General features: G+C 54.4%; 4 protein-coding genes across 4 annotated transcripts; 2 read left to right on the top strand and 2 right to left on the bottom strand.

Annotated features, from left to right (window-relative positions):
* Window positions 1–1862: 1862 nt before the first annotated feature.
* On the top strand, window positions 1863–3952 carry GCG54_00003641 (uncharacterized protein; the record flags this gene model as incomplete). The annotated part of the gene is made up of 4 exons (XM_045403711.1): window positions 1863–2173; window positions 2334–2848; window positions 3230–3633; window positions 3707–3952. 4 exons carry the CDS (start codon window positions 1863–1865, stop codon window positions 3950–3952), a joined length of 1476 nt encoding a protein of 491 aa, XP_045271051.1.
* A 4873-nt stretch (window positions 3953–8825) lies between these two features.
* On the top strand, window positions 8826–9634 carry GCG54_00003640 (Endoglucanase cel12C; the record flags this gene model as incomplete). The annotated part of the gene is made up of 2 exons (XM_045403710.1): window positions 8826–9160; window positions 9235–9634. 2 exons carry the CDS (start codon window positions 8826–8828, stop codon window positions 9632–9634), a joined length of 735 nt encoding a protein of 244 aa, XP_045271050.1.
* Window positions 9635–9908: 274 nt separating this feature from the next.
* GCG54_00003639 (uncharacterized protein) lies at window positions 9909–12293 on the bottom strand (the record flags this gene model as incomplete). The annotated part of the gene is made up of 1 exon (XM_045403709.1): window positions 9909–12293. One exon carries the CDS (start codon window positions 12291–12293, stop codon window positions 9909–9911), a length of 2385 nt encoding a protein of 794 aa, XP_045271049.1.
* Window positions 12294–16580: 4287 nt separating this feature from the next.
* Window positions 16581–17912, bottom strand: GCG54_00003638 (uncharacterized protein; the record flags this gene model as incomplete). The annotated part of the gene is made up of 2 exons (XM_045403708.1): window positions 16581–16830; window positions 16885–17912. The coding sequence occupies 2 exons, from the start codon at window positions 17910–17912 to the stop codon at window positions 16581–16583; spliced, it is 1278 nt and encodes a 425-aa protein (XP_045271048.1).
* Between the last annotated feature and the right edge of the window lie 5648 nt (window positions 17913–23560).

Below are 23560 nucleotides of genomic sequence, written 5' to 3'. Positions count from 1 at the left end.
GAGATATCCCAGATTTGGAGAACGTCTTCTCAACTACCTCATCTCGAACTTAATCGCACCAAAACAAAAATGCAGCTGTCCAACCACATTATCGCCCTTGTTGCGGCTCTCTTTTGGGCGGCCACTGTCTCGGCTGACTGCAACTTCTACGACGGTGGTTGCCCCGCAAACACTTGTTTCCTGCGCGGAACGGACACGCAAGTTGTCTGCTGCGACAACGGAGATCCGGAGTGCTGAACGTTGTGTATGTCAAATCTCTGCATCTTCTAATGCCTCGTTGAGGGGGTATGATGCGAAGTCTTCAAGATGCTGACTTTGCCGAAGGCCCTATGAAGCCGAATGAGCTTAGTTGCAAGGAGTTGATTGAAGGGTTGCAGAATATCGACGGCGGAGACTCGATGGAGAATATATTTCAAGCCATCGCGATTGAGACTCTTCCTCAGTTTGGAGCAATTTATCTACGAATGATTTAACCCATTCCCTGTTGGTCTCGACAACGTCTTTGGTCGCGGGGATTTGTCCCGCCAGGTTTTGTTCATGGCCGGATTGTATCTACATAAGCGACGCGGCCATGTCGCCAAATTCATGCAAACATACAAGCAGCTTTCTCTCTTCGTCCCTTATTTTGTCTCCAGCCTTAAATCTCAGGGCACTTACTCGTATACGTGTCAACCTGGGCTTATTCGGACAATGCTTTCACTCAAGCTCTCCCTAAATCAGCCTTGTCTGGGCTAGTTGACCTGTAGAAATGCCAGAATTCACCTTCATTTTCTGGATAGATTTAATGACTTTGATAGATGTTTTAGTATACCAAAGATTGCCAAAATAATCGCAGTGCGTGGCTAAGAGCCTGTTATCAAATGCTGTTGATTTCTTTCAACGAGTCTAAGCAAATACTGTCTCATGTCTGCCTCCCGCGCCAGAGCACTACGCATGCAGTCACCACTAACCAGCATCCGGGGCATAACAGATCGACCGAAACTAAAATGCCGGACGAATGGAAAGTATGACACATGATATGAGCGAATCTTGACGGCGGTGAGATGAGTGTTCGCACTTGAGTTGACAGTGATGAAGGCGGAAGCTTCGATGTTGGAGTAATTATAATCAAGGCGGCAAGATTGCTGCGAAATTGTCCCAGAGTGTCCCCGAAATCTAAGCCAGCGCTCAAGGTGCAGGTGTGGCTGACACGGAGACAGGCAGGCTTGGCATGTGCCTTCAACTTGAAGTTCCAGTTTGGAGAACACGGCAAATCAAATAAACGGAGGACGCTTCCAATGCGATGGGTTAAGCAACTTATCTGCACTGAGAATCGAGACCACGCACGACCGGTTAGACATCAACAATCCCCAGTCGAAAGCTCCATGTTGAGCATTTTTTATCAGCTGATGTCGGGGTAGTTCGCCAGCATACACCAATAACGCCTTGAGAACCGGCAAGCCAGGGTTGCGGTTGCCTCACGATGCCTTGCCATTCAAGTCCGACGCCTCAAGCGTAAACGAAGGGGCTGTGTAATTTCCTTACGGGGAGAAATCTTCGAGTTGTCTCCTACTGGCTCGCTAATTCATCTTCAGCTTTTTGGTGTTTTCTACTGGTTGACAACGCGGGGCGCAGCTGAAATAAGTGCGCTGAGATTAGGCAAATAACCAGGGTCTACAGCAGGCTGCAGGACAGCGCGTCTTCGATGCAGCCCAGGTATCATGGTCTGCAACTAGCTTTTACCCCCTGCATATTGGCCTGAAAGGCACCGCGATGGGTGTTGCATGTCAAGCATATTAAATCCCCAGAAAAGGACATTCGGAGCGGGCTGGTAGATCTATTGTTAATTGACTGACTATACATTCAGGCACTTAAGTCCCCAAATGGCAGACCCTCTAAGCATTGCCGCCTCCATTGCAGGCCTACTGGCTGCAGCTGGAAAGGTCTACACCGTTGTATCCGGGTTCATCGACAGCACTGCAAATGCGCCACAGTCGGCAGCGGCAACACTGGAGGCCGTTGGGGAGATCAAGCTGGCATTGTCTTCCGTTCAGTCCATGATAGACTCGCTTCATCATCTTTCAGCATCTCGAAAAGGATTGATTCAACTAGAGCATCTCGCTATTATCATTACGAATGCAGTCTTTACCCTCTCAAAGCTTGAATCGCTCGTTTGCCAGAAGGATGGCTTCCGGTATCGGTTGCGATGGGTTTGGAACGAGAAGAGGGTCTTGAGTCTTTTACCTCGATTAGAGTCTCAAAAGGCGTCGCTAACGTTAATCGTCAGCGTTCTCCAAAGGCATCGTTCAATCAAATCTCTTTCCGTTTACATGACGAGGCTGACTATTTTGTAGCCACTCCAACGCTGAGGCGCTTCGCTGTTACGATGAGATGCTTGTCAAGATGGAGCAGGTCCTCGAGCAGAACAGAACTCTCGGCCAACATTTGCGGCTTATGGAAGACCGAGGTCCTTTAGATGTTCGATCCGTCAAGTTCATGGATGACGCAATGTCAATCATGTCCAGTCGCCGCTCACTACGCAGTATGACTTCGTTACCATTTTCAAGAGCCAGGCCATCGTCGTCCATGTCTTCGAGACAAGTTGATTTTGCAAGATGGGACTTTGAGATTGCTCTTCAAAGGTCGAGAGTGTACAGTCGTTCTCACTCGAATCAGTGCGACGTATCTTACACAACGTCAACTGCGCCCACAAATGCGTGGAGCATGCTCTCCGGTCTCAGTCTAAATGACATCTCAGTCGTTTCTGCCTTCCGCCTACCCATCACCCTTAATGACATACACTTGGTTGCCCCAGGGTCAACCTTCTCCGCCATGTTCATGGATCAAGCTCTTCCTGTACGCCCGCAGGGTAAGTTAAGGGGGGCTACAATCCAAAACACATCGTACCCGAGGCCTGCAATGGCTTGGAACCGACAGACTTCTATACGAAGTTTTATATCAACCTCCGTGGAGACTCCTGAGATCCCTGTAGTAAGAAGAGTGCCAAATATGGAGTCATCGAAAGTCTTGCCAAAAGTAAAGTGAGTTTAGATATCAACCTTGGGATGAGATTCGGCTCATTTTCATGCAGAGTGGTCGTGATAGGGGACTCGAACGCTTTGAAAAGCAAGATGATTCACACTTTCATGGGCGATGCCCCAGTTGCAGCACATGCAGACATCCCAAAGGGGTCTGATTGCTCGCGAAGCACTGTGAGGTATGTTTTTGGAATAATGAACTTTGCTTCCAGGAAGCAAGCTATTGCGACTTCAGCTGACGCTCATCAGATTGAATGACATTTATGTTGACCTCGAGCTTCACGATACGACTGGAGTGGAGGATTATTCTTCTCTCATGAATATGACATGTTCGGAAGCAGACGTCTTCCTATTTCTTTCGCGAAAATACTCCGATACCCAGTTTCAATCAGTCGGGGAACGTTGGGTACCGGAGATCTCTGGGATCTTTCCTGGTGTTCCATATATCATCGTCGGCACTCATGAAGGGCGTGATGAGAAAATTCGGGATGAAGATCTTGCCAAGTTTGCAGCATCCTCCGTTCGTGGAAGAAAATTGGCTGAAGCACTGGAGTCAGTCCGCTACGTGGATTGCGACGTGGGAGATGTACAAGCTGTTCAGGCCTTGATCGGTCAGGTGAGAATATCTCCCCTTTTTCGCATCGGTCAAATGATACCGGATTGCCAGATAACGCTAATCCACATGACAGACAGTGATAGCAGCAAAGAAGGTGAAGCTATCAGTACGCAAACCTGAAGTTCCAGTTCGGGCTGCTGAAGCCGTAGACGCCATAACTGAAGAAGATCCAACCATTGAGGAGACGCCACTAGATATCGAAGAGACTGGCCACCTGGTCTACGAATACGGAAGCCTTTTCCGGTTCCACAATGGTCGTTTGTTCCAACGAAACAACGAGCGGGGTTCTTGGGACGAAATCATTTGGACACAGCGGTGAAGAAAGGTTTATCAGGGCAAATTGATGAGAGATGAATCCGTCGAACGGATCATCTGTACTCTCAACTCGCCGTCAAACTCGAGTTATTTCACGAGACCTTCAAAACAACACGCTCTATCCCTTGATATCCAGGTCAACTTTCAGCAGCAGCATGACCGTTGATTGGCTTCTTCGATTTGTTTACTGGAGAGATATTTTTCAAGCAGGTATAATACGACAAGATTGCCCGCTAATCAGCAGAGAGTCGCGGTCGTCAAATGGGTGAAGTCAGATCTCCAGAACTCGATCACTGTCTATAACTACATTATCTGGACTCTGGAGTACTATATCTCAAAACATTAAGACAGAAACTGCGAGGATAAAAGTTCTATAGCAGTCTACAAACATTACAGCTGCTTCTTCAAAAGTGCTCTCCCATGCTTCTTAAAGGAACAGACCAGAAGATTACATCATGGTCTATCAGTCACCATGGTGCGGTTGCATTGCAGGACAAGAACTGCCTGATGGAACAAAACCTTTGGCTTGGGATGTGATTAGGACCGCGATGTGACAATCCCTCATTTCAGTTCCTGAACTTCCGCTCCTGCCGATAACTTATTTGGGGGGGTGCACAAGAGCCTTGGTTTCCACCGTCACCGGATTTCACCTGCCTCATTCCGCGAGAAAGTAGACGGAGAACGGCGGGCGCCGCAAGTGGACTAAGGCTTGCTCGTGAGACTTGACGGGCATCAATGAAGACCTGACATTCCAGCACTCTCTTATGCCAAGTTGATAGCCAACATGTCGAAACTGGGGGCATCTTTCCCTGCTCATCGATCCCCGAACAGGGGCTGAGGTCTTCGGCGACAGCCATAGGCCTCCTCGGACTTCAGCCGCTGCTACGAACTCAGGTACCCGGCACCAACGCCCGGAGCACCAGCCCGTCGTCATCGAGATCTCGATCGAGGGCTGCAAGAGTCCTGCGGGCTGCTCAGCTGGGAGGCGCTAATGCACCAATCGCAAATACCTCTGGCTGCCAAAGACAGAAACCACAAAAACCCAGGACAAGGCCGTTAGTCATTTGGGGACCCCTCGCAAGCATGGATCTCAGTTCAAGTGGGGGCCGGAAAGCAGCAAACCACCCATGAAAACCGACCTGTCGCAGAATCCAAGACCGAGGAAGGGGAACTGGAAAGTCTTTTCCCCCCCAGAACGCGACTCTCACGCACGCCCACCACGCCCACTCACACACCTGCAACATTCCCCGGATCCTATCTTCCTGCATACCCTAGTGGCGCTCCGTAGCCTCGTCCCTGGAGGCAGCGAGACTAACCTCCAAACGCAGTTGTAGTTTTCCCAATGTGTCGACCTGCAGATATCGGGGAGAGACATGCATGTACTGAGAATCCGGACAGCGCCCGTAAGCAAGCCCACATGCAAGACGGGGCATGAAGGGTTGTGCAGAGATATCACGCACGTCAAGGACGCCACAAGACACAGGTATCAAGCCTCATTTCCGTTTCCCCATCCGCACAGCCGTACGGCCTTATGAGATCGTCGTCTGAGATATCGAAGATCAACAAGGTATTCGGCGACACGTTTGAAAGTTCTCCATCCGCCTTCCGCCCTCCATCGTCACAAAGTCTTTCATGAAACTCCCCTTGAAGGCGTTTCTCAAACATTGCATTCTTCCCAGCATCAAGACGCGTGGTCAGCTCGCCCGAACCACGCCTAGCCCCCGTGGAAAACAATGGGAACAAGCCGGACAAGAGAACTAGTAGAACTTTGCAAGTGCCTCATCCGACACATGCCAGTCCATTTTGTCTCGACCCCGAATCTACTGAATCGTGGGTAGAGAATGTCAAGATAGACACACACATCAAACAGGCCAAGTCTAGCCCGTTATGAGAGCCAAGCCACCGAGAAACACACACACACACACACACACACACACACACACATTCAACGCTGGGCCTTTAGGCTCCCGCCCGCGCGATTTACCACGTCTCATTCCCCGATAGTGCCCGTTCCTCGGTCTGTCCAATCCGCGCCTGGCCCAGACAGGCCCGCAAAAGCCGTCCCGGCCGGCTCACCTCTAGTGTCTCAGTCCGTCTCCTTTCGACCCCTGCCACAGTGTGACTTCACCTGCACCACCCTTTCATCTCTGCCTTCTGGGCAATTTGAGCCTCCTCGACTTCACTGCACATGGTCCCAAGCACGTGGAACCTTTTCCGTCTAATCCTGCCTAAGGCTTCCCACCCATGGACAGCTCCGATCGGGAACGCACGCCAGATGAGACAGTGTGGTGTTGAGTTGCCCTCAGGGATTCACAACAACTCAAATCCCATTCCTCGGGGTTTCGTATCCTCGTCCCGGAAGCCTAGTGCCTACACAAACCCTCTCCTGTGCGTTTACGAAAGACACGAGTTCAGAGTCAACAATCTCACACGCCCCGGGCTCACGAAAAGCAATGTCTTCGGATTAGAGTTGCGTCCGTTCTCCCGGCCGCGCTACTCAGCTGAACCCGCCGCTAAGTACCAACACGCCCCCCCTTGTCCTCGCCCAACCATCACCACTATCGCTAACTTGTCATCGTGGACCCCGTCGCGACGCGTCGGGGACCGGCTCCACCAGATGCCAGGCACGACGCACGTCCGCGGGCCAGGGGCAAGGAAGGCCCAAGGACAAAGGCTAGACATGCATCCAAGACAATTGCCAGGTTCGGGGTCGATCGTCCCAAGATTGTGGGAAAAGGGTCACCAACAGACGCGTCCCCCGGGGGGTCGCTGGGCCCTGGCGCCCTCAAGCTCTTGGGAGGCGTTCAATGTTCACTGGCGTCTTCCCTCCAAATGGCGTAATCTACCCAGCCATGGTGGATGACCCTTCCCAGCTCACATCTCATATCCGTAAGAACCGCTGGCCACGCGAAGCGCAGATACGAAGACCAAGAAAAAAAAAAAACTGGCGATGTAAAACCATTCCTCTCAGAGGCTTCCACCCCGAGGCTAGCAGACAAGCGTGTGGAAAAACCAAACATGGGAGAGTTACTGAGTTCTCGACGCCGTCATGGCCATCGCCATGCTAACGAAGAACGCCTGGAGGGGTAAAAAAAAAACCCAATTATCGCAGCCTTTGTCAATTATCACAATCTCACAATTCAGTGAATATTTCCTCCGCGAGGGTTCTCCTTTGCATCTTCCCATTCGGAAGGTTTTGGGAAGAACTGGAGACTGAGTGGCGCTGTCAGCCAGGCCTTCTTCACCACGAGGGCTCACGGCGGGGAGCAGCTGAAGTGAGCCATGGCGCCAGCTCACTCACAATAGGCTGTTTGGAAATGTCTTTCTATCTCAATTGAGTCTTCATGGCTGGAATATGATGCCGTTGGTTGCCCGTATGTCGCTTGTTTCTCAGCCTAAGCTGACATGAAATGCCTTGATGAGCCCGGAGCCATCTTCGCTCTCTGGCTGGTTGCAAGTGACGTCAATCGGTAAATGAATTATGGAGTCGCGCGTGAGGAAGAGTTAGAATCCCATCTCGTTTGAATCTCCCTCTTGAAACAGAATATTGAGTCCTAACCAACACTAGGCAATGGCTAAGAGATGTTGCCGATGCCGATCGGGGACAAAATCGTCAATCAGGAGATCGCCTGGGAGACCCGATCGAGTGTACCATGTGCGTAATGTATTGCCTACCTTATGGGACCGGAGCGCGGAGCAGCCAGACTCCGGGACTAACCCCGAAGCCCATCCGCCTGGAGTAGCCGGCAACGGATGATCAATGTGTCTGTGAAATTCCATACCGTTGAGCTGTCAGGCGAAGAGCAACGCAGTCAAGTAAATGATCCATGTGAACAGAGGGCTCAATTCGCACAACTCTCCGCTGCGCTTCCCAAAACTGACGGTCTTCTTCATTCCCTCCAATCCCAGAGGTTTGATCCCGCCTGCTACCCCACCATCCAGGTCGGAGTCCGGGGTGCGGATGCGGCAGTCAACCCCGCATTCGCCGGCAGTCCCAGTTCCAGTACCAGGGCAAGGAAATATCCCGTGAATCCCGTCGACGCAGAGATTCATGAGAGTGGAATCAGTGGATGCGCCAAGCTATGTCGGCAGTACCAGGAAATTCAAGCCTTGGCTTTGGTGAAGATTCTGTCAATTATTCCGAACTTTGAATGACATCTAGACTGCAAAATGGGAACTTTGAGATATAGTCCACATAGATTCTTTAGCACAGCGTGAATGAGTGGTCGAATTTGAGTTGGATGATACGAGGAAGAGCTACCGAGCATATCGCGTCACTTGTGATTCTCCTGCCGTCTCCCCAACACCCGGGTTCCCCTGATTCGTGGTTTCGACAAATCCCCGCAACATGTGTGCCCCGTCTTCCGGTTCCCGACAGCACCCCCGGAGCCGCCAATCGCACACGAGAATTAGTGCTAGCTCAGATGTGACTGTGCTGTCGAATTGCCGCCGACAGGGACGTTAAATCAGGAGAGGGCATGATCATCGTTGCCCCAGGTAAATAAGCTGTCAGCCCCTGACATGTTAGATCTCTCGTGACCTCCCCTTCTGGGGTCTTTACGGAAGGTAGGTTACCTTTCTGAATGGGAGCTATGAAATCAGTGTAACCATTCGCGCGGATGAACGGGGTCTTCCACATGGATTGAATTGAAGCCGGCTGACGGGAAAATACATGAGTGATGGAGCTTGTTCTATTATCGTCAAGAAACTCAAAACAAATCATCGCACATCCGACCTTTGACATATGTATAAATATGATGGCCATCGATATCGTGTAATCGCCTACTCCAGCCCGAATCAGTTCATCTAATCTCTGCCCTAAGCCCGTCTCTGATCCCGCACCCGGCCCCACACTCCCAGTCCCGAGTCCCGTCACAATGAAGTTTTCCGCCATCCTCGCCCTCATGCCCCTTGCGGCCCTCGCCACGCCGACACCCACCGTCGAGAAGCGCGCGTCGACCTACTGCGGCCAGTGGGACTCCGCCGTTACCGGCACCTACACCGTCTACAACAACCTCTGGGGCATGTCCTCCGGCACCGGCAGCCAGTGCACCACCCTGACCGGCCTGTCCGGCAGCAACCTGGTCTGGTCTACCAAGTGGAGCTGGTCCGGCGGCCAGTACAACGTCAAGTCGTACGCCAACGCCGTCGTCAGCATCACCAAGAAGGCGTTGAGCTCCATCGGCAGCATCCCGTCGACCTGGAACTGGAGGTACGTGATCAAAATCCCCTTGCCATCCCCTAACCGTCGAAATGAGAGGAAAATGCTAACATGACAACACAAAGCTACTCCGGAAGCGGCCTCGTCGCCAACGTCGCCTACGACCTCTTCACCTCCTCCACGGCCTCCGGCTCCGCGCAGTACGAGATCATGATCTGGCTCGGCTCCCTCGGCGGCGCGGGCCCCATCTCCGCCACCGGCAGCACCATCGCCACCCCCACCGTCGCCGGCCGCACCTGGAACCTGTACAAGGGCACCAACGGCCAGATGACCGTCTTCAGCTTCGTCGCCCCCAGCAACGTCCAGAGCTTCAGCGGCGACCTCAAGGCCTTCGTCACCTACCTCATCAACAGCCAGGGCCTGCCCTCCTCCCAGATCCTGCAGAGCATCGGCGCCGGCACCGAGCCCTTCGTCGGCTCAAACGCCGTCTTCACCACCTCGGCGTACACTGCGGTCCTCAACTGAGTGAGTGTGAGTGTGGGCTTAGGTCAGCTCGCGAACGCTAGTGCGGATGAGCTGTCAGTTGGTTAGTTGTGGAGTTCTGCGCAAGCTGAGACAGACATGCGGATTTGGCATTAGTGTCTTTGAGAAGCTGGATCCCCTTCTTCTTTCCTGTTCATACTTATTCCAAAACAACGTATATATCACAAATGACCAAAATGCTTTGGGACTGAACCACCGTAAAGAGACGAGTCAGAAACAAAACGTTGCGAAAGAGACATTTGAACATTGAAAGCTGCTACCGCCAGTAATTTGGCGCTCGATAGTGTGCCACGCTCTGCTGAATAGAAACTTCGAGCTTTCCGGACCAAAAGGAATGCTGGAGAGGTCTGCTAACTCCAGCCATGCCTTCAACGGCCGCCTTCTTTGCTGCCTCGTATTCAGCCCTGCTCTCGAGCCGGAATTTCTTTATCGCCTCCAGAACATCCCGCATTCCGTGGAGTTCTGCGGGCTTCGGAGGCTTCAGCTCCGGTGGCATGACAATAGCGTCCCACGCGGCATGGAAGAGCAGTGCGCCCGGTGGAACCCCCGCCTTGATGTGGTCAGGTGTTGCGGGACCGACTCTGGTTCTGAGCACTGAGTGTTGTACTAACTTCATATACTCATTAACTGCGGCGGGAGCCGGCACACCGGGTCCAATCCAGACTTTTCGTTGGAAAGATTGCCCATGCCATGTATCGGGAAAGTCCATGTATTCACCCTCATACTCACTGAACGGAAAGAAAGTAAAGCGGCCCGTTGCCGGGTCAGCCAGGTGCATGGCAGTGGCCTCGACGTCTGCCGCTTGCTTTTTGGTGGCGTTTTGGGGGCGGGGCTGATGCAGCTCGTCGCTGAAAAAGCTGAAGCACTCGCCTCCGTCCAGAAGATCCCCGGCATCTAGGTCGTCTGATGTCGAGAACCCTGCGGAGTCCTCTGTTGATTCAGCCTCAAATTCGAGACGAAGATGGCGGACGCCGCGGAGCAGTGCAGGGCAACGCCGAGTGGAGGACATGGACACCGACAACGACGACGACGTCTCTTGTATTGCCCGCTCTTGTAAACCCAAAAGTTTTAGGAAATGCACCAAGATCTCAATTACAGGCCCATTTGACCGGCGGGGGATATTAGTCAAGGTAAGCGATGTCAGTCGGGGGTTCATATCTGGCTCAAACGCCTGAGAGAAGGCCATTTCGGACCTTTCCCGGACGGTGGTCTCCGCCAGCCAGTTGCACGCCATTTTTGAGAAGGCCTCTACCTCCAGTGTTGGTATCTGGGTAACAAGCGAATGGTGAACCCGAAGAGCCCTCAGATTGGACGAGAACACAGGTCGGAACACGTGCGAGCAACCCAAGACACCGGATAGCCGCACGTCCTTTGGCCATGGGAGCGACTGCCTCGCATCAGATCGCTGCACGGGTTGGAAGGCCAGGCCATCGCAAGACAGCTCTTCGAGCTGGCCTTGGGAGCTTCTGATCAACCTCTCAACGCCTGCAGAGGTGATATGCGTGTCTGAGATGTGCAGATGCGTGATCCCGGCGGGCGCAGTGCAGACGTCGAGATGCGGCACCTCGGCCCAAGCAGGTACCGGCCGATCCATACTTCCTGCGAGTGCGGCCTTAACGTGATCCGCGATGTCTCGCCTTAATGGCGCACTGCCATTGGGCCGGACTGCTTCGTCCTCCTGCAGGTCCCGAGTCGCATCGGCGGAGTACACTGGGGCATCGACGAAGTGTCGCTCCGGGTGTTTGAAGGTGCCGCTCCAGTCAGACTCATGGATAGAGACGAATCTGCCGTGGGAGTCATTACCGTGGCCGTCGGATGACAGTTTACCTTCCGCCATGAACCGGGACTGAGACCGTAACGAGGGACTATTGAAGCAAAATGCGACGAACTCGTCAATGATTGCATCGGTAATGTTGTTCTCACTGAGGTCTAAGCTCCACAGTCTGCCTTTGAAAGCTTGGAAAAGCTGCAAAGCAAGCCCGTCGTTGATCTCCCGACGTCTTGCTTTGAGGACCTTCAGATGGCACAGATGGCGACGTCCGTGAGCTGCCGCCAACAGCGGCTGCAGGGAGCCCGGAAGACCGGATGCATCAAGATAGACGAGGTGTTGGAGGACGTTGGAGGTGAAAAAAGCCGACGGCAGCTGTGCCTCGCAGTGCGCCATGCTCAGCACCAACAGCGGGGGCTTCGCCCCCGAATTTGGGGCCGCATTCAAAGTGGCCGGGTCGGCCTCGGTGTGACCGTCCAACAAAATACACCGAAGGTTTGGAAGTACTCTAGGTAATAAACGCAGGGTCTCTGGTATTGTCCTGTTGGTATTGTGGAAGTGGGCGGTGTCCTTGGCGAACACACGGAAGTCAAGGGTGGTGATGAGGGACAGGGTAGACTGTCTAATGTGCTGCACGCGATCGAAAGCAAAAGTGAGGTACCAGCTAAGGTCGTCGCTGGGATCCAGTCCCAATCGGCGGACGGCAACCAACGGGTCGTTCCAGAGGCGGGGAGCGAATATTGCATAAAAATGCCTGCTCACAGAGCAAAGGCTGGAGAAGTCCTTGTACTCAACGTATGGTGCGACAAGCTCAAGCCAGTCGAGCCTGCTGACAGCATCCTGGTACGATGGCAATTGGGTGTCTTGGGCCATTGTCGCCTGATGAAACAGCTTGTCGGCGGACGATGCGTTACAGCGGATGATCCTCCACTGGTTGATGATGGTGGGCGATGGCGGACGATGGCGGACGATGGCAAATGACGACGGACAGTGACGGATGGCGATAGAGACGACGATGGAGACGTCGACGAGGATGCGGCGACCTCGACTGCTGCTGCCATGCAGGAAATGCCCGCGAGCCGAACAGTACCTTACTGTGCAGCAAGAAAAAAAAGAAAGTGGCGCGAGAAACGCGGGTGGTGAAAGAAATGCGAATGATGCAGGTCTCGTTCCAGTGAGCGACGATGTGCCAGAATGACGACGAAATGGCGATTTAACCGAGGGGCCCCGCGTTTGTCGTTTGTCGTCTGTCGTCGGTGCTGTTGGGATGAGATGGTGGTGTTGGTGGTTCAAGTAAGCGCAGGCGATCGGACGATGAGACGAATTGACGAGGTGGTGGCACCGTCGCACGTGTCCAACGTGTGTTTGCCCAACGACAGTGACGGACGGACGCCGTTGCCAGTCGGATTGACAGATTGACAAGACAGACACAGTCCGGGCGCACCACACCTGTCTACGGACAGGTGAAGCAGGCAACGAGGCTTGCTGGGCCGCCCGATTGCTTCTGTCGCCTCATGTTGAGTGTTGGCTGCTGCTTGACGTCAGGCATCCCGGCCGAAGCTGAGGGCGTGAGGTGCATCTCCACGCGGTTCGTCCGTACGTATTGAATTGCTTTGCACACGAATAAACAATGTGACGGAAATGATGGGGAACAGGCTCCGTGGGGGCCAGGATGGGCTTGCCGCCGCTTCTGCTGGATTACATAATGACCGGAGGCTTGAACAGTTACGCCACATCCGCCAGCCTTCCCCGTTTGCTAGCAAGCCATTAGAGGTTGCCTAGACGCGATAATCAATAATCTCTTCCTTCAAATACAGTTGCCAGCTGAAACGGAATAAGAGAAGTGACACGAGCCGGGGTCGGGAGGCTGCTTCGGCGCTAATGGCGCCTCCGGGACCCACCGAGCCCCATATGACGGCTTCCCCGGACCAATCCACCCAAAGCTCCGCTACCCGTGTCGCCGGCCGAGCGCCGGCGCGTCCCACATCAGCGCACGGCGCACTCCTCGGCTTTGAAGCCTTGCTTTGGGGAAGGTTTGCGCTTCGGCCCCCCGTCAACTGTCAATCACATCAACACCGCACCTTAATTCATCCACTCATTCAGCTGGAACAAGCAATCGCCAAGCTTGTATACCCTGTTATGATGGCAATCATCACGACCGAGCGTAAGCAGATCATCGATGGCGGAATTCCGCTCACATCCATGCTCTCGATATTTTCCAAGACGATATCTTGCAGCCTAGTGTATAGCCACCATCTACGGATACAGCTAACATAAGCTGAATCTCGGTCTTGCCGTTCAACTCGTGCATTTGTTTGCTTTGCGGGTATGCAAAGTAAAGGCGACTGTTTTCTTTTCATATGGCGTGCCACCGTATGGCTCCGGCCGAGAACAACTGTTGTTTGAAGTAAATGAAAGACGCAGGAAACATCCGTAAAGAAACATCGAAACATGTTTGTTACGATCAGCAGCTCAATTAACAAATCCCCGACTGGTAGCATAACGTGATTGTCACCGTTGCAACCTAGGCCTCGGGAACGGTCACCCCTGCGTTCGAGGATGGGCAGCTGCAGCAGGCAAACCAGATGGCGCAGCTGCCCGCATTCGATCAGCTGCATCTCCTGCTGTGCGACGAAACGAACACAACAAAGCCATAACCTGAAACGTACACTCAATAGTTGCATCTCAGCAAAGAAAAAAATCCTCCGCCTGGTTGCATGCCGAGCTACCGGCCAAGATCGACGCCGTATGGGATCATCCATTCTTCAGAGTTCAATGAAGACTCAGATCCGAGCGTTGGTTAGATTGGAAGATGCTACATGATGGCCTGATTGTAAGTCGCCCAATCTTTCCATCATTTATGACTGATATTGACAGCTCAGATAAACAAGGAAACGAGATGCACACCAAACCTAATTTGGGGCTTACAAAGTGACAAGACCGAGATCGGCTATTACCAAGGACAGCGGTCACTTCGACGACCGATGTAGACAGACGACCAAAAAAGACTATGTAGAACTAGGCAGTGGTGAAATATCAGAAACAGAAAGACAAAAACTTCGCTCACAGCGCCAGAACCGCGACGACGTTTGGCGGTTACACGGCATCCACCCTCGGCCGCCGCCTTTCCCCCGATCACCAAACCCCTTCAAGACAAGCCAGACGGAGATTTTTCCAACTCTTCTCCGATATCCCATCTGTCCCCTAATTGCCGGCGTCTGCAGTCTGGCTTTTGCCCATCGCACCATCTCGCATTTTCGCCCCTGCCCCTGATGCACAACCCCCTGCCATGCCATCATCGTCGCCGTTCGGCCATCTCCCACCGAGCCCCTAGATTCCAGCGATATCGCCCCTGTCCCCTTCGCGCGCCCCTCTGGCTCCATCCGCCTCGTCCCGTGATCCAGCCCATCTTCCCCCATTCGTTGCTCACAGGGGGGCCCAAAAGGACCACGGAAGCTTTTCCCGAGCCCACATCGCTCACAAAAACGGCCCTGGACGGCCTGAACCGCGCCCGTTGAACGAACCCTTTCCGCCTCTGGATTAACATAATGGAGCACAGTCACAATCTGAGCGGAGATGAGATGAACGGCTCGGAACCTACCAGTACAGCTGTCCTCATATACAGGGACGTTCCATGGCAGTCGTCCCTCACGGCGTCTTCGCCGAATCTGAGACAGGCATGTCAACCGAACCAGCTTTTATTCCCATCCACCTTACGCGCGTGAGTGGAGCAGCCAGCACCCTAAACTCGCACGCTCGGTCGGGATCAGCACAGGGACCTGCCGAGATGAGCCTCGAGAGGAGGGTTCACCTCAGCTTAGTGCTCGTCGATAGGGCCCTCCAAGAATGCTACCGCGCAAGGCACGATGGGGAGGGGGGAGAGAGAATTAGTGATGCTACTTTGCAAAGGCAAAAGAAGGCCCAGATCGGGAACGCCTCGGTACTTGCGCCAATCATGGCCCCACTGCGATTTCCCAAACGGCCGAAGAGGGCATGCACGATGCAAGCTGAACCAAGATTGCGTCTGCGACCTGCGCGGCGTGCTGCGAACCTGCGTCGTTCTGCTTTTCCTCAACAAGCTGCAGACGGGACTAACGCACGAGAGAAATGACCAAACGTTTGATGTTTTTCGCTGTTTTGCTTCCAAATAATGTGCATTGAAATCTTTTGTGACTGCGATAGCGGAAGACCCGCTCATGCATGTGTCCTGTTTTGATTTCGGTTCTCAGCTATCTCTCTTCTTGCTGTCTCTTCATGGTGTAGCAATCTGTCTAATCTTCCACTCGTGCCTGCATCGCAAAAAAAGTGATCTTCGTATCCTCGCCAGTACAGAGTAGTACAGTGTATCAAGAGAGATCTCAGATGGGCAACATCATCATTCAGCTGTCATCTGCCGCCCCCTCCCGATCCATTTTTTCGCCGTTGACTTTCAGAATCCCGCCGCCACGGTAGACTAAGACAAACAAGTTGGCCTCTCCTCCCAGGAATTCGCGCCTTTGCACCACCCTAATCCGCAGTCCTCCTCTCCCACCTTCAATCTTTCTCACATCTTTTTTGTCTCCAATTCCGAACAAAGGTTTTTGTGTCTGATGATAAAAATATGTGTGTCTCGTCTTTTGTGTGTGTGGTTTTGTCGAGTAAATCGTAGAAAAGAATGCATGTAACGTCGTTGCGTAGTAGTAAAAAAGAACCGATGCCACCATAAAACCTCTGATAAAGCAAAAGCATCCTGCCTTCCAACTGACCCCCCCTTCCCAACTCTGAAACAATGTAAAATATGCAGACAATTTCCTTGACGAACGCCTCCCGCGGGAATCAAAAACTTGGTTTTGGTTGGTGCAACGGAACATGAAAAGTTATTACAGGTTAAGAATTTTTTGTGTGACTTTGTTGTTTAACAGTTTGTTGGTTGGTTGGTTGGTGCGGTCAAAGGCACCCGGGGCCCCCAACTCCCCCATGTCATGTCGTTGCAAGGATGGGGAGGAAGCACGCAGCGTGGCGTGCCAGGCGCAGCAGCCCTGTCTCGCAAAGGATAGCGAGGTTGAACGGCCGTAATTTTGCTGCCATCCCGCGTCTTGGCAGGTCCCCTCTCCTCTTTCTCGGCCGCAGCGCAAGCCCCCGGGCCTGCGTGTCTCACAGCCGCGCCAGGCGCACTCGACCTCAGTTCTTGCTGCTGGAGCTGGAGCTGGAGCTGGAGCTGCCGCTGCCGGTCTTGACGCGCTTGCGGCTCTTGCTCTGCAGGCACATCTCGTCGTAGAGCTTGGCGGCCTTCTCGTTGTACGGCGTCCTGCTGGACTTGCCCTGCTTGTGGAGGAGCAGGTGCGAGACGAAGTTGTCCCGGCGCTCCTTGAACACATGGTTGCAATTTGTTGCGGGACATGTGTAGAGCTCGACCTCCTTCTCGTGCGTACTGGTGAGATTGTTAGTTGGCTGTGTTTAAGGTCTCATGTGATGATGAACTCACGCCTTGAAGTGACGCTTGAGATGCTCCTTGCGCTTAAAGGTCTTGGTGCAGTCGGGGTAGGTGCAGCGTTCCCTCCTGGGCGCAACGTGGCGCACCTTCACCGAGCCGCAGTCGAGGACGGAGCCGTCCTGGTTGACCTGGATGGAACGCAGCTGCCTCAGCGCCTCCATGTCGTTCTGGTTCTTCTGCAGGGCCAGGGTCTTGCGCTGGACCTCGGCGAAGATCTGGCGGCGAGAGCCGTGGCTGTGGGCGCTGCGGTAGGCGGAGGCGGCGACGCTGGTGGGGGAGGAGCGGAGGGGTGACGGGGAGTGGGTGGTCTCGCGCTTGACGGCGCCCATGGCCTGGAGGGGGGAGGTGGAGGGCGTGGCATCGCTGCCGAACATCATGATGGGGCTCTCGCTGCTGCAGCTCCAGATGCTCTGGTGGACGTTGCTCGGCGTCGAGCTGGTGAGCTGGCGGTGCGGCGTGGGCATCACGAAGGGGGAGGAGTGGAGGTCTTGCGCGAGAGAGTATTGCGGCTCCTGGTGGTGGTGCTGCTGGTGGTTGTGGTGGTGCGGCGAGGACATGCCCGGTACGCAGTGGGAGTTGAGCGTGACGTGGAGCATGGTGTTGTAGTCGAGATGGTCCATGCTGCCGTAGCCGGCGCTCTGCCTCCTCGACGGCGTGAGGGGGATGGCGGACTGCGCATACTGCATGGGCATGCCCATCTCGACCTTGTCGGGCTTGGGGAAGTAGCTCTTGTCTGGTGTTGAGGCATGGTCGAAGCTGAAGGAGCTGTGGGCGGAGAAGGAGGAGTCGAAGTCGATGGTGGACTGCGATGATGAGCTCTGGTCGTGAGGTGTAGAGCGGCCGGAGCGGGGGGTGAAGGGCCCGTTGGGATCGTAGACGGACGAGGCGGCGGAGAAGCTTGGTGTTGTAGTGCCGACGGACATGGCACCGTCGAAGCCGAAGCTGGCCTCGGTGTGGAAGGAGTCCATGATACCATCCATGGAGTGGTCCTGCTCGTGCTGCCACATTTGCGACATCATTGTGCCTGTGATGTTGTAGAGTATGTGGTTGCTGGGCGGTTGTTGTTATTGCGCTCCGTTTGTGAAATTCGGTCGAGGGCGTGGTCGACTGAAGAGGGAGCGAGTTGGCGGGTGGAATAGATGATGAAGAATGATGGGATTATAGAAACGTTCCACAGACGAGCGGCTCGACCAAAGTTATATCGTGGAACGGAGGGCGACGGAGATGAAGATGACGCCCCTAAAGAGTGATGGGCAGGGCAATCCTCACAGAATGGGGAAATAGTGTCATCAATACACACCAGAGTTTAGAGACAGTGAGCCCCAGATAGGAATGTATCGAGGTCTGAGTACGTGATAGTGGGGATGGGAGGTGTGGAGTGTGAATTAAGGGCAGCAGCAGCAGCAGCAGCAGCAGCAGCAGCAGAGGCGTCGGCGGCGGCGTGGGAGGGGGGCGTGTAGACAGAAACGAAGATTGAGATGCAGGAGGGAGGCAAAAGAGGCTCCCCAAAGTCATGGAGAGGATCCACCGATCTAATGGGCGCAGATGGACGAGGGCCCAGAGCCTTAGCAGCGTGCGAGTGTTTCTTGAGCGGGATGGTCCAGTTCGGCCTGTCTGTTTCGTCGTCCCTGAGAAACAATGAGACGATCGCCCGGTCCATGAACGCGACCCAGTACATATATGTGTCAGTTTGAGAGGATAAGCTGAACCAGCACCAGGTACGGTGCCCCGGACGTTGGACGGGCTTTTTAGCTGGTGATCCAACACTCGGGCCAGCTTTGTTGGTCTTCTTCTCTTGTCCAGAAAACATGGCTATGCAGAGGAACCTGGGCAGCGATCAAGAGGCGAGAGAGAAAGTGAGAGAGACTCCGAATTAGGAGCCGACATGGGGACACAGCCAGGTCCCAAGTTTGGATGCTGGGAAAGGCTGGTGGTCCTTGTGTGGTGTACTGTATCCATTCGTCAAGGGCCCCCAAGCGGCCAGGCCAACCCGGTCTACTCTATCTTGGTTTGCATTTTGGGTGAGCAAACCCCTGGTCTGGGGGAGTAAGAGTGATCGAGTCGACATTGAGCCAGAGCAGGGGAGGGGGTTCGAACCCACGGCCGAGGGACTGCCAGGCAACTGGAGATTTTCTCACGGCCGCCCCCAGGGGAGAGGAGGTGAAAGAAGAAAGAGGACCTGCATGAACCGCTTTGGCTTGCACCTTGCTCGTGGATCTTGGATTGGTGAAGGGTGAGGGTGATGGGCGACAGGGGTCTGAACAATCCACTTCCTTGCGCTCGTCTTCTCCATCTCTCTTCCATCTCCAGATTTGGACGCCCGAACAGGCGAGACAGGCAGTAGACTCCTACTGGTGAGCACCCAACGAGCAGCAGGGAGGCAGGATGGCTCCATCGTCATATGTAAGAGTGAGAAGTGGGCACGAGAAACGCGTGCTCATAGTTCAAAACTACGTAGTGGATGACAGGTCGCGGTAAAACAGTCGCGTAGCGGGACAGACCAGCCAACTGCAGTGGCAGTGGTGGTGGTGGTGGTGGTGGGGTCGGAGACATTGGGCTTGACAGGCCAAAGGGGACCAGACGGCATGACAGCCGAGCGAGTGAGTGAGCAGGTGGGGAGACACATACACACACACACACACACACACACAGACGATAGAGAGAGAGAGAGAGAAAGAGAAAGGCGCCCGGGGATACGTACCGGGGCTCTTGCTGCCGTGCGTGCGTGTGTCTCGTCTGCCGCAGCGTCTGTCTCTGTCCTCTCTGCGTGTAAGAGTGCAGCTTGAATGTGTGTAACCTTGCGGAATGGAGACACGCCATGCCTGGAATGGAGGATTGATAACTTGATACGTACGGCGCTCAATGGGCCGACAGAGTCTTGTGCCAGCTGTGCTGTTGGTGTGAGACACGGGCACAGGCCGCGGTGCAAGCTTCGACACTTAGGCAGGCACAATCTGCCAGTGTGTGTGCCTCTTTTCTTTCCAGTTGCCTTCATTACCCAACGCGCGGATGAAATGTATGATGCATATGAGACACAGTGCAAAATGTGAGAAATGACGATGGCCATGAAGAGCTCGCCAAAAGCCTGGCAAGGGAAAAGCAAGAAACAGCAGGCCGGCGCTGGCACCCCGGTCGCTAGCTCTTCGCTAGCCAGGGAATAAGAGCCCACACAGTGAGAATGAGCAGCGAGCCAGCGACTGACGTAACTTAGGTATGCACATCTCGCTTGGATGGCATAGCCAAGTGGCTAATCCTCCCATCATAAAAAAGAGGCGCTGAGACAGGACGATGCAGACGAGAGATGTGCAAAAAGCAAATGTTGAGCAGTTCTGAAGAGACGGACGCGAAGCCAGAGGGGACTAGAACTGCGGGAAGACTGAACGAGTAAGAGCGTCCGGAATGTGTGAGCAGGCCAAGAGCCATTGGCAGTCATACAGAGGGAGGGGGAGGGGAATCAGGAGAGACGGATTGATAGTGTGGACTGTGGTGAGAGTTGGAAGTGACAGAGAGGCTGAGAAAAGCCCAGGGACTTGAGTCAGGGCCAACCGTTGCAACGCTCGTCCGAGTGAGTCTAGAGCGTTGCGTCGGGTTGGGTGAAGGAGCGGAAACTTTGTTGCGTGATTGAAAGAAAGAGTAGAGAGAGAGTGGGAACTCAATTGGGGGGAGGATTAAACGGCCAAACGGGCAAAACTGCAAGCGGACGAAACCCACACACCATCCAATTGGTAAGATCTGCGAATGATGCTTGCTGCTCATCACTCAATCTCATTGGCCTCGAACCCATGTGCAGCTCAGGCTTAGGTCATCGGGTCGCCCATTCAGAGCCTCGACAATGCGAGAGAGAGAGACTCGAGCTTGAGAGAGCAGATCCCGGCAGAGTGCGATGAACAAGGGTTGAAGGGCTCAAAAGGACGCTTGAAAGGAAAAGCGGGGACCGTTCGGGTCACCAAGTTTAGACACAGCTTCCCAGTCCCAATCCCAGTCCCGGTCCTGGTCCCGATCATGAATGATCACTGACAGGGGACCAGCCCACCACCACCACACCCTCTTCCGCACATCGCCCTCCTCGACCTCTGTCCTGCTCTCTTGCTCTTGCTCTCTCTCCTTCTCTGTGTTTCTGACGCAGACAGCCAAGGCCAACAGCATGGTGACCACACACACCACGCCCACGGATGTTGGCCCCCGGCCGAGACTGCTGCAGGTCGGATGCAGGTCAACAACCACTTGGGACGACCCATACATCGGCGGCCTTCGCCCTCAGCCTCCGATATGACGGGCTGCATCTCCGGGACCACTCCCAAAGACTAGACACGCAGGACACGATAACTCGTAGGAGCCAGGTCCGACACCAAGGGGCCGTGACGGTGGCTAGCGTCACCCCAAGCGTCCGCAATTCGCGTCTATCGGCGCGCTACTTGGCGCGCCCGCCCGGGGGGTCCGCTGCCAACTCTGTGTCTCTTTCTCTCTCTCACTTCTCTTTCGTCCGCTTGCTCCTCCTCTGCCTCTTGTCCCCTCCTCTCCACCACCATCACCACCCCAGGCCTGCAGTCAACTCACTCAGGCACACCAACATCCGTGCATTGCATCCAAGACTCGTCTAATCTTTCTGTATCACACCTGCAGCGTAGCATTCGGAGATTCACTTGAATCTCATCCCATGTCGATGCAGCCGTGGTTTTCCAAATAATTCTGGGCAAAATACTCAAACTGTGCAGCCTGCAGCGGCGTCATCGAGAAAGAGAGAAGGAAAGTGGTCGCTCGTTATCCACTCTTGTTCCTCGCTCCCCTGGTCGAGCTGCAGCATGTTCCCAGCCCATCCATGATCGACGACAAGCTGCCGAAGCCGAGACTCAGGCGGACAGGGGTCGACAAATCCCATCCCACTCCATCACCCCGTGAATGCATCGTCACGGCTCTCGAACAGGGCCGAGCTTCTTTCTCCCAGGCTGGCGAGAATGGCGGCATCCGGGATCCGCCTTCTCTCTAATCCATACCCTCGCTCGCTTGTGAGTGGCACGAGCCCGTGGAGAAAGGGACATAATCGCTCCCAGGAAACAGACGCCATTGTGAATAACCCCGGAATAGACTTCGCTCGTCGCCGGCTGAAGGGCGGGGCCACCACGGCTTTTCCCCTCCTCTCCCCACTGCCCCTCCTCCTCCATCAATGGGAGCCCGGGCCGGCCTTCGTGCCTGGTGCTGGCTTATGCTCCCTGACCTCTTGTCCAAGATTCCCCGGTCAGATGATAACCGGGCCTTTCGTGATAGATCCGATCAACGCCCGCAGTGGCATTTGACAGGATGTCCGTTTTGGGACGAACTCGCTCACGGCCTTTGTTCATCCCGCAACATCCCCGGAGAGAAACCCAACGGTCGACGATCATCGCCTCTTGCTTCATAGCCAAGGCTGTGGCACTGACAGAGCTCAGCCGTTGCTCCCGCGTCCTGGATTAGATTGTGCGGTAGCCCAGGCACGCCCATCAAAAGCGCGTGGCCCTGGGACCTGAACGTTGTCCAAACCCCGAACCAAGGTGCCACCACACGCATTTCTCAAATTCATGATTCAACCCCATCGCGCCCCAATCTTAGTGCCATTTCCCGCCCTGTCCCTGGGAAAGAGGCACGTCGAACGCCGTAGCAGCAGGCGGAAAAAGCAGGCCACACACAACCTTCGGCCGTTAGGCCACCACCGAGAACTGACACAGCACTACCTCCGCGACTCCATATTACCGTGAACACACTTGAAAGTGAGCCTGCGGCCTCGGCTTTCGCCGCCAATGGTGCCTCCCCGGGGCCAGACGCCAGTTCGCTCCACAGACCTCCGGGTGCCTGGGGGCGAACCGGCGCGGAAATGCTCCTTTTCTCGCGCACACCATCCATCCATCATCATATTCTTACTTTTTCCTGTAAACTTGGCGCACACGCGAGAGGAATGCTGGGCGTCGTCCACGTCTGTTGATCCAACACCCTCAAACACGCGCGTGGGAGAGCCTCTGTCTCTTGCTTTTCCCCTCCTCTCTCTCTGCACTTCCAGGTTTTTCGTGCTTCGCCACAACGGCCACGAGGAACGCACAACTCTCGCGCGAACGACTCACTTTCGCGGTCTCACCATCTGTGATCCCGCGTAACCGCGTTCCTTGAGGTACCTGGGAGGACGCCTGTCTCTTGTCCAGACGCCTGGCCTTTTTCATGTGGTGTACCTCTCTCTTTCTGGTCCTCTTTCTCCGCCGTACGACTGCTAGTCCGTCTCTTCCTTCGCTCGCCTGTCGAAAGCCTCCACCGGCCATTGTTGCTAGATTTGATTCAATCAGATCTCTGTACGACCGCGCATGCGATTCAGATTTAAAACTAGAGCTTATCATCGCCTCCTCTCTCGAGGCCCCTGCGAACATCCTCCCGAAAGGGGGAACAGCAAATCATCCGCCGTCTGTTCGCTAGCCCATACCTCACCAGCATCTGTCACGCACCCGCCAACCTGGGACGGTGAGAGGACAATGCGCACTTTCCTTTAGACCACAATGAAGGATTGTGATAGCTCACATCTGTCATGTAAGCAAATGCCCGATGTCGACTGCTCGGCACCGGCACCGCTTGGACCGTAGCCTCGATTCGGCTGGGATTGTCTCTAATCGGGCCTCTGAGTGGCCCAATATTGATTGCATCCTTGCAG

The sequence above is a fragment of the Colletotrichum gloeosporioides genome, assembly GCF_011800055.1.
Source record: "Colletotrichum gloeosporioides strain Lc1 chromosome Unknown consensus_5, whole genome shotgun sequence".
Lineage (NCBI taxonomy): Eukaryota > Fungi > Ascomycota > Sordariomycetes > Glomerellales > Glomerellaceae > Colletotrichum > Colletotrichum gloeosporioides.
The sequence above is the reverse complement of the archived record's forward strand: the minus strand, read 5'-3'. Positions and strand labels throughout refer to the sequence as shown.